The sequence below is a fragment of the Polypterus senegalus genome, chromosome 11 (assembly GCF_016835505.1).
Source record: "Polypterus senegalus isolate Bchr_013 chromosome 11, ASM1683550v1, whole genome shotgun sequence".
Taxonomy (NCBI): domain Eukaryota; kingdom Metazoa; phylum Chordata; class Cladistia; order Polypteriformes; family Polypteridae; genus Polypterus; species Polypterus senegalus.
In genome coordinates, this window is record NC_053164.1 from 150,707,444 (window position 1) to 150,720,476 (window position 13,033).

The following is a 13,033-nucleotide window of genomic DNA, read 5'->3' on the forward strand; positions in this document are numbered from 1 at the left end:
TTCTCCCCGTGTCTGCATGAGTTTCCTCCCACAGTCCAAAGACATGCAGGTTAGGTGCATTGGTGATTCTAAATTGTCCCTACTGTGTGCTTGGTTTGTGTGTGTGTGTGTGTGTGTGTGTGTGCGCCCTGTAGTGGGCTAGCGCCCTGCCCAGGGTTTGTTTCCTGCCTTGCGCCCTATGTTGGCTGGGATTGGCTCCAGCAGACCCCCCGTGACCCTGTAGTTAGGATATAGCGGGGTGGATAATGGCTGGATGAATATATGAAAATAATTAAACTTCAGATGCTACAAAGATACAAGAATGATGCATGTCATCTACATGACTCAACAAATTCCATATTAGGTTGTTTAATAACATTCAGTAAAAAATAGAAAAAGTACACCATATTGAGAAAATCATTAATATTAAAAACATTTACTAGAAATCTAATCTAATAATTGAATAAAATATATTACCTACAAAAACTCAAGTGCCTAGGGTACCGGGCTTAAATTATGAAGGGCATTCAAATATAAACAGGAATTTATGAGCTACACTTTATTTATTGAATACAATGAAACGACTTACACACTATTTTTCTGTGTAGTCTCCTACCACTGCAACTCACTTATTCCAGTGCTCAGGAAGCTTCTTAATTCCAGAAGAGTTGAAGTCTTTTGACTGCATGTTGACCCATTCATGCGTCAATAACCTCCTCTTTCGACTTGAATTTCTTCCCTCCTAAAAATTCCTTAAGCGGACCGAAGAGATGATAGTCCCTCTCCGAACCACTTGCATCAATCATACACTCTAAACAGAGAGACACTCATCTCCAAACTCATTTTTAAGTCTTGAATAAATCTGAGGTGGAATGACTCCCTCATTTGTGGGGGGGTTCAAACGCAGTTAGCACTACTAACAACAATTCCAAACATGCACTATTTATAAGAGCATGAAAATTCCTGTTAATAATTGAACGCTCCTCATACATCATTCCTGAAGAAAGCAGGACGATTCTAGAAAATATTAAAATTGTAAATAAAGATTAGGCTGGATGAAGAGAGTCACCTGGAGTCAATTATGTAGGCTCAGAAAGTAACTAAAATACCCAGATTCTCTTCCACTGGATGGGACTGAACTGGAGATAAAAACAGTTTTGCCAGGGGACTGAAGAAAGCTAAACAGCTTGTTAAAATCCTATTTTAAAATCTCAGATGTGTGATTGTGGATGTCGTGACACACTATGTGGATAATCATTTTTCATACAAATATATACTTGTATAGTAAACTGAGAAGGTGATGTAGGATGTCAGAAACTTTGAATCCTGATAAAGAGTGAACAACAGCAGATTTTCTGATGTTTCTGATAACTGAAAATCCCACAATCAGTGTGACTGGTGGGAAATGCCATGGTGCAGTTCACAAATACACATTTAAACTTACTGCCAGTTTTATTTATGTTTTAAAACCGCTTATGTTTAAAATTAAAGAAAATCAGCTAGTTAAACGGCTTCTGGGTACTGTGCAAGCAGCAGCCTTTTTACTGAAACTCTGTATTTCTCACTCTTTTTATTTTTCTTTCTAAACTTATTTACAAGATAAGTCTTATTAAAAATTAGAATTGATCTGGCCTCTGGCTTTTCACTTATCATAGCCACTAGAAATCGGATAAATGGATTTAAAATTTATTGATGAATGGCAATGTATGCAAACCCAGGTGCCAGCTTGTCTTTACCGCACTCCAAAAGGGCTACGTACTTGGATGGAGTTAGTAAGAGGACTCAAAGGCTACCTTATGTCTGCAACACATGAAACTGTACAAGATACTAAAAAAAAAAAGAAAAAAAAAAAAAAGTAGGTCGTATTAAATACTTCTGTAATCGGCTACTTGCATTGTGATCATGAATGCCTAAGAAGCTCAGTTACACTGTAAGAGCTGTTGTCCAAAGATGGGGAAGGTGACATGTCAGCGTGAGAGTAAAAGCAAGGCAGAAAGGTCTTAGGGCAGGTCTACTACCTATTGCAATGAGAAATGTAAGACTGCTGTCAAATAAGATGGACGAAGTGGGTCATGGAGCACACAAATACAGTGGCATTTTGTGCTTTATGGAGAGCTGTCTTTAACCCGATATATCTGACACTGTTTAATGAGGAATTAATTTCATCATCTTTGAACAGACATAGACCCAGTGAGGTATGAAAAAAAAGACAGGAATAGTACTGGTCATCTATGTGTAAAACGGAGATTATTCAGTTAAAATTACAGTTTGTAGTTCAGACGTTGAAATTCTGTCTGTCGGAAACTATCCATGTTATTTGCCCAGAGGGATAAATTACATCATCCTTATTAACGTTTATATTGCACACCCTGCATATGGGAATGTTGCAACAGAAATGATTAATCCTGTAAGCAACAGTTTAATGATGACTCACTTGGACCCTGTAGTCAATCATGTGACTTTGGAAGGAAATGACAAATTTCTATCAGTGTGTGACCGGCTCCGCTCAAAGAAATAAGCTGGACCTGCTGTATTCAAATGTTATAGATGCCTCAAGTGTCATCTACTGGCTCCTTTAGGAAAGTCTGACCACATCCTTACTAATCTTAATCCCAGCAACAGGCATGTTATTAGACAGCAACCTGTTACCACCAGAATAGTGAGGAAGTGAGGCCTGGAGGCTGAAATGGCTCTGAAAGACTGCTTCCAACTGACAGACTGGGAGATTATGCATGAATCACATGGGGACAGCATTGAGGGACTCTGTCACTGCATCACTGAATATATTAACTTCTGTGTTGACAAAGTGGTACCCACAAAAATAGTGTATTGCTTTCCAAAAAACAAGCATTGGATTACTAAGGACCTAAAAGGTCTCTTGAGTGAGAAAAAGAGAGCATTCAAATCCACAATAAACAGTTCTGTCTCCCTTTCTCTTCACAAAGTACACCTCCAACTACATTTACAAGACGGGGTTACTTGCAGAAATTCTCAAATGCATACTGATTGTACATCTTTAAAGAAATCTCAGTCCCACTCCTACTCACATGTAAAATGATAAAATTGAGCATTAATATTAATAATTAATTAATTGCTTAACAATTCCAGTAGCTACAAAATGAAAAAATCTGCCTGCATTTATCAATCATGAGACCGACAATAATGCACATTTTTACAAGGGGTTCATAGTCATTAATTTACTTGGTCATACTTGAAGTTTACAATTTTCCTGGAAAAATGCAGTATTCCATGTTTTAAGTAAGCAATGAGGCGTCTTCACAGCCTGCCAAAGCATTCGTCTCTTTACAGTATTGTGATTGTTTTATAAAGCACTTATACTGTGAAAGTTTGCAGATAAGCATTTGCCATGTTTCTACATCGGTTTTCTTATCAAAGTGACCTACAGATCTTTGCTATCTGATTTTTGAAATGCCTGGTCTGTCAGCTTGCAAATAAACACAGGTTTTGCTTTCCAAAGCACAGCTTTGCCTACATACGTTGTAGTGATTGCTTGACAGAACACATATCAATAAATGTATACTAACCAGTGTTTGTCATCAGCTCAACAGTTTTTCATATTAAACTGCCAGCTTTCTCCATTTGGGTAACAGAAACTCTTGGCTGTTGAAGATATCTTCACATGTCACCCAGGATTGAATCGATCAGTTTTTATGCAGAGTCTATAAGAGTCTTTCCCAAGTTGTTTTGCTGGCTGTGAATTTAGTTGGACATTTCTTTTTTGAACATCAAATAAATCCTTAATTATATGTTATGTAGCTACTACGCCTAGGAATTAAAAGTGTACAATTTCAACTTTTTAATTTTTGTATTGGCTTCCACTTTAGCTAGACGTTTGTTCCAACTTCCCCCTTTTAATGCATAAAACTATAAATAGCTTGGCTATCAATTTCCTTAAGGAAGTTGCCTACACTGTAGCTTACATGTTGTTATTACAAGATATATGTCTTTTTAAGATCCCTGGATAAATAAAATCACAACCACATATGGTAGTTTTAAGTAAAAGCCCTAAAACCAAATTATCAATCAGCTGCCACATCATTTATTAATGCTGCCACATTAGTCTTTCCTTTTCAGTCATGCTAAAGATTATTTTTTTCGCCTAATTGCTAGTGCTATTAATAAGGCAGCTTATATAACCATTTTAATTGCCATAAAAGAATATCCAAATGTTATTAGTTAGAGTCTTTCCTTTATTCTCTCTCTTTTTATTGTTCTTTGATAAACAATTTTGATAACATAACATTTCTTGACTTTGATGAGACCCTTAAATTGTAACATTACACATGATCAAGACCCTAAGATAACAGAATAAATTTATTTGAGACAGATGTCAAACCCCACCAACCACCCACAATAACTGCAGAAAACATCTGTGCTTCAAAATCCTGTCCATGAAAACAGGTGACAAGACAAAACACACAACAAAGTTCTGAAAATGTGTATACCTATATGTGCTTATTAATTAATTAATTATGTGTAAATCATCTAACTGAAAATCTTTAAAAAAGTTAGCCTTCAATTTGTAGCAACTCCCAGAATTTCAATCAAAAGCCCAGGAAACATTTTTGACACCAAATCAGTAATGTTCTATTAAATGCACTGTTATGTGTCCTATGCCACTCTGCTTTAGTAAACTTCTAAACACTCTTGATTCATACATAGCAGGAACTTGCAGTCAATCAGTAATTTACTGAAGTAAAATATAAATACTTAAAGAAGTCACTTACGTTTGAATGGAGATGTTTCTGAGTACTATGATACTCTATTCCCTGTGAACGGATCTGTACCAAAAGCTGAAAAACTTTTTCTCTCCATCTTCTTAACAGTTCTTGCCCTTTAAATCCTGAACCAGTTAGAGGATCAAGAAGAACCTGTTAAAGATTATTTTCCATTATTTCCCTTTATACATAATAACAATGAGAACTAAACTTGATGCTTATGTCATTTGTAAAATCTTTTCATTTATAAAATCTGCATTGCTGTCTTTATTTACATTTTATCTATTGTGCCTAGATAAACTAAATGTCATTAACATTAGACTAATTGAATACTAAAACTTGGCTGATGCACTGATTACTAGTTTGTGTCTGAAACACACAAGCAAGAACAATTACCAGGCATGTATCGAGTTAAAAAAAGAGTTCTGATCCTGCAGAAATCTGTAATCCGACTTGTTATGCAAGCCAGAACCTGCACGTTTAAAAAAAAAACAAACCTTATAAAATTTCAGTTAAGAATTACTGTACTTTACTGTAAAATGATTTGTGTTTTGTTATTTAAAAATTGATCCACAATTATGTCACTTTATGTTTAAAACTCATGGGGTTTTTGATAACACTACAGTACCTCTCAAGGTTTGAAAAGGCATAACGAAGGTACAAAAATATACCAGTAACTGACAGTTGTGGGATGCTTGTTGTCTCTACTTAGGAATAACTCATGGTCATTTCTTCTTCTTAGCAGCCATACTCATTTAGACAGCAAGGACCCGACACATACATACAGTGGAATGCTTGGATTTTGAAGAAGTGGGTGCTACCACTCTGCTAAACAGCCAGCTACTATTCTACATGCTTACTTGTGACTAAGCTTTTTATGAGCCTGTGGGCACTGACAGTTATACTCTTGGAAATGTGCACACGAAAACATAAAATAACTAAAAATGCTGACAAAGTAAGTACTGTACTATACTATACTATACTATACTATGCCACAGCATCAGTGGTGGCTGTCATGTGTTAATCTGCTTTAAAAACAGTTTGTTTTGATTTTGATAAGATGACTGTTGAACACAATGTTATTGTAGACTCAAAACAACACAATATTGCTGAAAAATAATTTCAAAACTGAAAAAGAAACCCATATATTTAGTGAATTTCATCAAAAACAAGCAAGTATTTTGCCCCAAAAGAATAGGATGCATAAGTGAATTTGAAATATATTCATTGCTTTTCAAGTTTACATTTTCTCTGTTTAATAAATACCCAAATATTCATAAGGCTAGTGGTTTCGAAATTTGAGGGAGTAATAGGGTTGGTGATGGTGGGTGTGCCTGTAGGCGGCTATTATGGTGGCTTGAAAATATGCTGTAAGCAAAGCATAGAGTGGCTTGTGACATGCCTGTCAACAAAACATAAAGAAGATGATGAAATAACCCTGACTGCTATAAACATTACAACTACAAAAAGATAAAAAGAAATATCATGAGGTATATCTTTCCCTCTACTTGACCATTATTACAGTTGGCATAGAAAACAGACCGTAGTGCTTTATGTGTCATAAAATATTAGCTATTAACAATTTTAAGCTACTTGGCGACATATGCAGAGTACAAAGACAAGCCTCTTGATTTCTTTAAAAGGAAACTGCAAAATTGCCATGACCAAGAAAGTCGCATTATAACAATCTTCACTGTACAAGTTACTACCCAAAACGTAGCCTACAAATCATGGATTGTAAAAAGACCCATAGTATAGAGCAGGACATAATGCTCTCTGGCAGGAATGATATTGTTTCAAACACAATGGATGAGACATCTAGCAAACTAAAAATTATCCCTATGTCAAACAATACCATCCCGACATTTATGGCATGTCAAAAGATACAGAGGAGCGGCTGATTCACAAGATCAGAAACAGTGGTTCAAGCTAAAGATGTACAAAGCAACTGAAGGTTTATTAATTTTATTAAGATGGTTTATTGATAACATATACCAGATATGTTGTTTCTGATGACTAGGGGGATTTGCTTTATTGCAAATGTGTAACTAACAGATCCACTGCAGACAAACCATTCAAAGTCATAGCCACTATCTTGAAAGGAGCCAATCTAAAATGGGAAGATTATATTGTCATCTGCATAGATAGAACACAGGCAGTGGCTGTAAATGAGGGGGAGCTAAACTTGCTCCTGAAGCACTTTTCTCCCATGTGCAATGGACACTCTATGACAAAGGGTTGTGAAAAGTTATTGACTCCTTCCTGAGATTCTCTATTTTTCTGCATTAGATACAATTCATGGCTTCAGATCTGTAGGTAGAATGTATTATTAGATAAATGGAACAGTAAACATAGAAATTAACAGTTAATGATGTAAAGATGTCTAACACCCATACTGTCCTTGTGAAAAGGTAATTGCCTCCTTAGTTACTCAGTAACACAGCTGGTTTAAGTTAATTGATAATTGACTCAACTATGTGAATGCAGTCTGATCTGTCTGCAGTCAGTCCTGCTGAATCGGAATCTCCCCATATATTGACCTTTATCATGACAGTGAAGTAGCCACAACAAGGTTTCTAGAAGAACACTACACCTCAAGCAAGAAAAATTCCAGGAGAGATGAGGAAAATTGTTGTTGAAACTTTTCGAGCAGCAAACAGTTTCTAAGACTCTGGGACTCCATTGCATTAAAAGGGGAACCATTTTTTCCAAAAGACAAATGTCTAGAGCAGTGGTGAAATCTTTTCAAGAATGGCCGGATGCAACAATGACTAGTTCAGAAAGTCAAAGAACATCCAAAGAAGTGAAGGACTCTTTGACCTCAGTTAAGGTCAGTGTTTAAGACTCTACAATAGGAAAGACACTGAAAGCAGTAAGGCGGCATTAGTGCTCATCTTGCATGTACAAGGAAAAACCTGGATCACCCTCAAGCTTTTTGGAACAACATTCTTTGGACAGACAAGTCCAAAAGTAGAACTCTCTGGATGACACAGGTACCACTATGACTAGTATAAAGATAACACAGTGTTTGACAGTAAAAATATCATACCTACAGTAAAAATTGGGGGTAGTAGTGTGACAATGTTAGGATGCATTGCTATCTCTGGACCTTGCAGACTTTCCATTAGTAAAGAACCATGAATTCTGCACTTTACCAGATATCTGAACATGATGAAGTCTGGAATGAGATCAGAATCCCCTTGAACGAAGAAAGAAATTAACTTGTCTACAAGTTTAACAATGACAACTTTCTCATGAAATCTGCATACCTCAGTGACATGTTTCAGGAAGTTAAATAAAAAGGCAGTTGCAGAGTACTAGCACACACCTTCCACAGCTTGTAGATACAATTATATCCCTCCAGAAAACTGGAGATGAAGGAACAACAAATAAAATTGGGTAGACTATTTTGAGGGTTTGAAATCATTTATTAAGATCAATAAACTGCAAAACACAGATTCCAAGAGTGAAAGCTCAAACCTCAGCCCTACAAAAATATTTTCAGAAGAAGAGAAGAGAGTTCTGAAGAATATGATTGGATCTGTTGACTTCAGCACTGCAGAACAAGAAAGAAGGAGTATTCACTGCCCTGGCAGAAAATCCTGGACATAGTCCTGTCTGTTACCACATCTTACCTGTGTGATGTACATTCTTTCTCCAGTTGCCCCATTCAAGACAAAATATAGGTCAATGGTAGATGTAAATTAATTACGAGGCAATTGAAAAAAAGAAATACTGCTTTCAGAGAATCTGCAGCATATACCAGTCATTTAAACACTGCAGGACTACAGGTTAAATTTTGTTCAGTCCAGTTTCTGATTACATGTGAGCATTTGTTTGTAACTGATCCAGTTTCTATGGTGGTCATCAACACATTCCTAAGTTTAGTTTTTGTAATTAATCACATCTCAAATCATTGTGTGTTTCACTTTATACCATTACTTAGAAATGTACTCCCCTTCACTTTTTAATAGAGTCCCGTATCACAAATGAAGACAGATGAGTTTATACAACAACAGAATGGTAACACAGTTAATAGCTTCATGGATAGAGCATAATGGGTTTCAATCCTGAACCTGGTGGCTGTCTGTGCGATTTCTCTTCTAATACTTTGTTTTTTCCTCAGATATACTGAGCAAAATGTCTGTTTGTTCATAATATACAGATTTGAAATTTGGCACAGAGAGACTTCTCACCTTAAGTCAGATTTCTGTCATATAGGTTAAGGTGGGAGTGGTGCGGGTCAGAGCGAGTGTTATGAAATAATGGAGATTTATCTATTGACAGAAAACCACAGCAATGTTAGGTTGTGATGGTGGTGTGAAGCTTGACTTTACAAATTACATCTACTACCTTAGCTGTGACACAAGTTAAATGGCCTAATATTTCTCCCTCTCTCCATAATCACAGATTATTTTATATTTTATCATGCCACGCATACATTATTCATGACATGTACACTAGACTGCTGTTTGATAACATACATAAAGATAGACTGCTGTATTAAAATGAATCACTGAATCATAATGACTGGAATAATTATCATTTTTGACTTTCATATTGGCATTACACAGTATATAATTCCATAGATAAATTAAGTTAACACCCAACAAGGAAATAAATAAAAAAAAAAGAAAAAATTTAAAAAATAAATAAAAGTCACTTTCATCAACTCCTCCAGTACAATCTCCCATGGTCCCTAACCATTGACCACAAAGCGGGAATCAACATGACTTTACAACCTTTTATATTCTAGTGATCTAGCTGAAAATAAAATAAACTGAAATTGAAATTTATTTTAAAGGGACAAACAGAAAGCATTCTATTCCCCAAGTGTGAACACGGGTCTAATACCCTGGGTGTTTTTTGTATGACAGGTTCAACACTGGAACTTACTGGTAAAGTAGGGGTCCTTCTGGCAGCCCTTTGCTTTCAGAATAACACCAAGGAGGACAAAATTATACAAAAAACACAAAAGGCAGCAATGAGAATTCAATATCATTTTTAAAAATTAAACTTTTGGGATATTACTTGATACACTCAACTAATTTTAGGGAAAATGATTGTAAACATATACCTTAGAAATATACTCTTACCTTCTTGCCAATCTCTTTTTCCTGTATTACAAGAATGTCACTTAAGGAATTTAGCCTTACATTAAGAAGTTCTGCTGTCATTCTCAAGCTCTCCCTTTCATTTTCAAGGACCTAAACAGAAATTTAAAATCACATTAAATATGGATGTCTGCAGAGAAACATATCTACAATCTAGTTATAATTCTGATTTATTAAATTATGCACCAATTTCAGATATTCTATGTTATTTGGGTAAGGAACATCCCCTGAACATCATTTCAGTAATGAGCTTTGTAAAAATTCTCACAATGTTTAACTTGACACAAAATTACATTCTGCTATAATGTAAATGTATAATGAACTTTCTTTATTAGACGAGGCCTTTTAAAGCTGTGTTTTTACAGTAGTTTGGAAGAGTAGGAACCACATAGTGATGGAGAAGACCAAAATTATCAAGGAATTATCAAGGAGTTTCTACATGTTCTAATGCTGCCATACAGAATGAATGAGGAATACTGCATTAACTTGCATAAGAATGACAGTCCTGCACTATAAGCAGAAATACAGTTTCAGATATGTTATGTCTTGTAACAGCATTGGCTTTAAAATCTACCAGATGGAGCAGTGAAAGGTTTAACTGGTACGTTGCCAGTGAAAATCAAGTAGATAAAGCAGTGAAAGATTAAAATGGCATCTTTCTCAATGAACTTGCTTTGAAACCCATTTCTAGACTCTGCAAGTCTTTTTTTAAATTATGAAATTTAAGATGAACATCACCTAGACTTTCACTGGTTTTAAACTCTTTATTATTCTGTAGCATCTATAGGTGATGTGTGCTTTTCAGGCTTGCATCCTAACAGAGCACTTCATGTGCCCACATGCACGCATGCAAATAGATACATACATACATACACACACACACACACAAATTAAAATATAATAAGTCTGTGTTAAACGCAAACAAACTTCCAAAATACAGACACCTGAGACATGTTTGCGGTTCTTAAATGTCAAATAAAGGTCAATATTATATTAGAATCTATCATAATTGTTAGTGATTTGTGAATCACAGTTTGTTCTTTCCAGTGTTCACACAATTTAGAAAATTTTGTTTTGTAATTTACACTTCTAGTCTCTTTGGAGACATTTTCTTCGTGTTTCAAACCAGGAAAAAAAAACAAAAAAAAAAAACACCACATGAGCAAACAAGTGAAGAGCAATTAGGGACAGGACAGCAACCTGCAGACAGAGGGGTAACAGCATGGCACACTTTGAAGACTTGCAATCACATGCAATTTCAAATATACTTGACATTTTTGTTTGATGCAAAGCACTAATGAGGTAACAATTTAATTTTAGTAAATTCATCTGACAAATGCACAGAATATATGAGGACTATAAGCCTTGATATATAAAGCACTGTTAAAAATAAACTTGTGGAGAAATTACCAAAGAAAACGATTTGTAATTAGGGCTCAATGACATCAAGGAGCTTGAACAGGCAGACTGCAGGTTTAGATCACATGTGCTAAGCAGATGGCAAATCTCGATTTTATTTCTCCGTTTTTACCACCACAGGTTGTATAAAAAGTTGCTTAGGATGTCAGTCTCCATGTGAAAACTTTGCTTTCACTTAGGAACTTAAACAAAAGCCTGTGCTAATAAATAAATATTTTTAATTAAACTGATGAATGCAGATGTGCAGGTGCAGCCATTGTGATTCATATGAAGCCTGAATCAGGTATTTTATGCTTAGGTTTTTTGGTGCAGGTGCACCGCTGTCCTAGGATACCCATATGGCGTCTCTGCATACACACTGTTAAGGTAAGGGTTATAGGCTTCTGCCTTGTGAGATTAAAAAAAAAAAACTTTCCATTTGCACAACATAATTAATAAAACAGAGCACATGAATGTGGTCAGGAGCAGCCAGAAGAAGAAGATGAAAAAAAGAACAAGAAGCAGAAGAAGAAGAAGCAGAAGAATGATTAATAAAACAATAATAATAACAGCAACACTGCGTGAAGTTACAGGCTTTGACTGCATTGCTAAAGTCTGATATTATTCGAAGTGTACTGTTCGTTGTTTGTGAAGTAAAGGCAAACAGGAATCACGGGTGATAAGTTAAACTCATTTTACTTCACTTTCAGTTTACTTCTGGCACCTAAACTAATTTATACCTTTATGAAGCAAGATATGATTATATAGTCACAATCACTTTCAGTTATCTATTATGCTGTTGGTTAAACAGTAGTTACTCAAACGTGAACTGTATCATTAAGCAAAATAACTTATTTTTCGTTTCTGTGACATTATTTTTTCCTGGACATATATAATGCTAGAATTTTCAAACAGACTAAAATGTCCAGGATTTGCTTACTTAACCCCCCCACACAGCCCCAACTTCCAAGTTACTGTGTGCATTGCCCTGCCTAGTGCTGGCTGCTGTCCCAATTATCCTGTTTTATGAAAATCAAAATATGGTCAACCTAATTTAGAGATTTGCATACAGGAAAAAAGCCCAGTGGCTATGCTTTTTCTGAAATGTTGCGAGTCACATGTGTATTCTTCTGAGAGAGCCATGCAAAGTAGCTCTTCCCTCATGTCCCAGCAAGCTTAGTGCATAAGGCTAAAACAATACATGGACAGGTTGCCAGCCAATGGCTGGTTGATTCACACACATGCCCAAATCAAACCAATTTGGCATCTCCAGTACACCTAACTTGCATATCTTTGGATAGTGAGAAGACACCTGAGCGCTCAAAGGAAACCCACACAAACACGGAGAGAACATGTTGTTCTTGTGAATTGACTTTTACATTACATTCTAGTTTCCCCACCTGCACGTCTTCAAATTATTGTGGTGTGAAATTTTGTATACAAGTTGATCAATATTTTGTATGTCTTTATTTGTAAGCCAGACAAAGCAAATGCAATATTAGTGTTTTATTCATGAGAACAGCAATGCTTTGATGTTTTAAAGACATCCCAACCCATCATTCCCTTCGAACATCCCAAACGAAAGCCAAACTACCTGGCTGGTAAGCTTTACTCAGCAAAGATGACTGTTTGGCTTTGAATCACTCTGTACCACGACACTCAACTGGCTGTAGGATTTGAACAGAGAATGTATAAATTTGGTTGCTTTACCCCTCCCACTTTCTCGCTCTTACCATTACCATAAAAAGGACAGCACACTGAAGAACACATCTCAGCAGTCATATTGAGATAGGTATGCTGCCT

General features: G+C 35.9%; 1 protein-coding gene across 1 annotated transcript in view; it reads right to left on the bottom strand.

The window, feature by feature from the left end:
• Positions 1-13,033, bottom strand: part of cchcr1 (coiled-coil alpha-helical rod protein 1) — a 100,671-nt gene that overhangs the window by 51,434 nt on the left and 36,204 nt on the right. Inside the window, exons 8-9 of the mRNA XM_039769896.1 lie at positions 9,815-9,925; positions 4,728-4,871 (exon numbers count right to left, since the gene is read on the bottom strand). Of these exons, the coding sequence (XP_039625830.1) occupies positions 4,728-4,871; positions 9,815-9,925 (255 nt within the window). The remainder of the gene's footprint in view (positions 1-4,727; positions 4,872-9,814; positions 9,926-13,033) is intronic.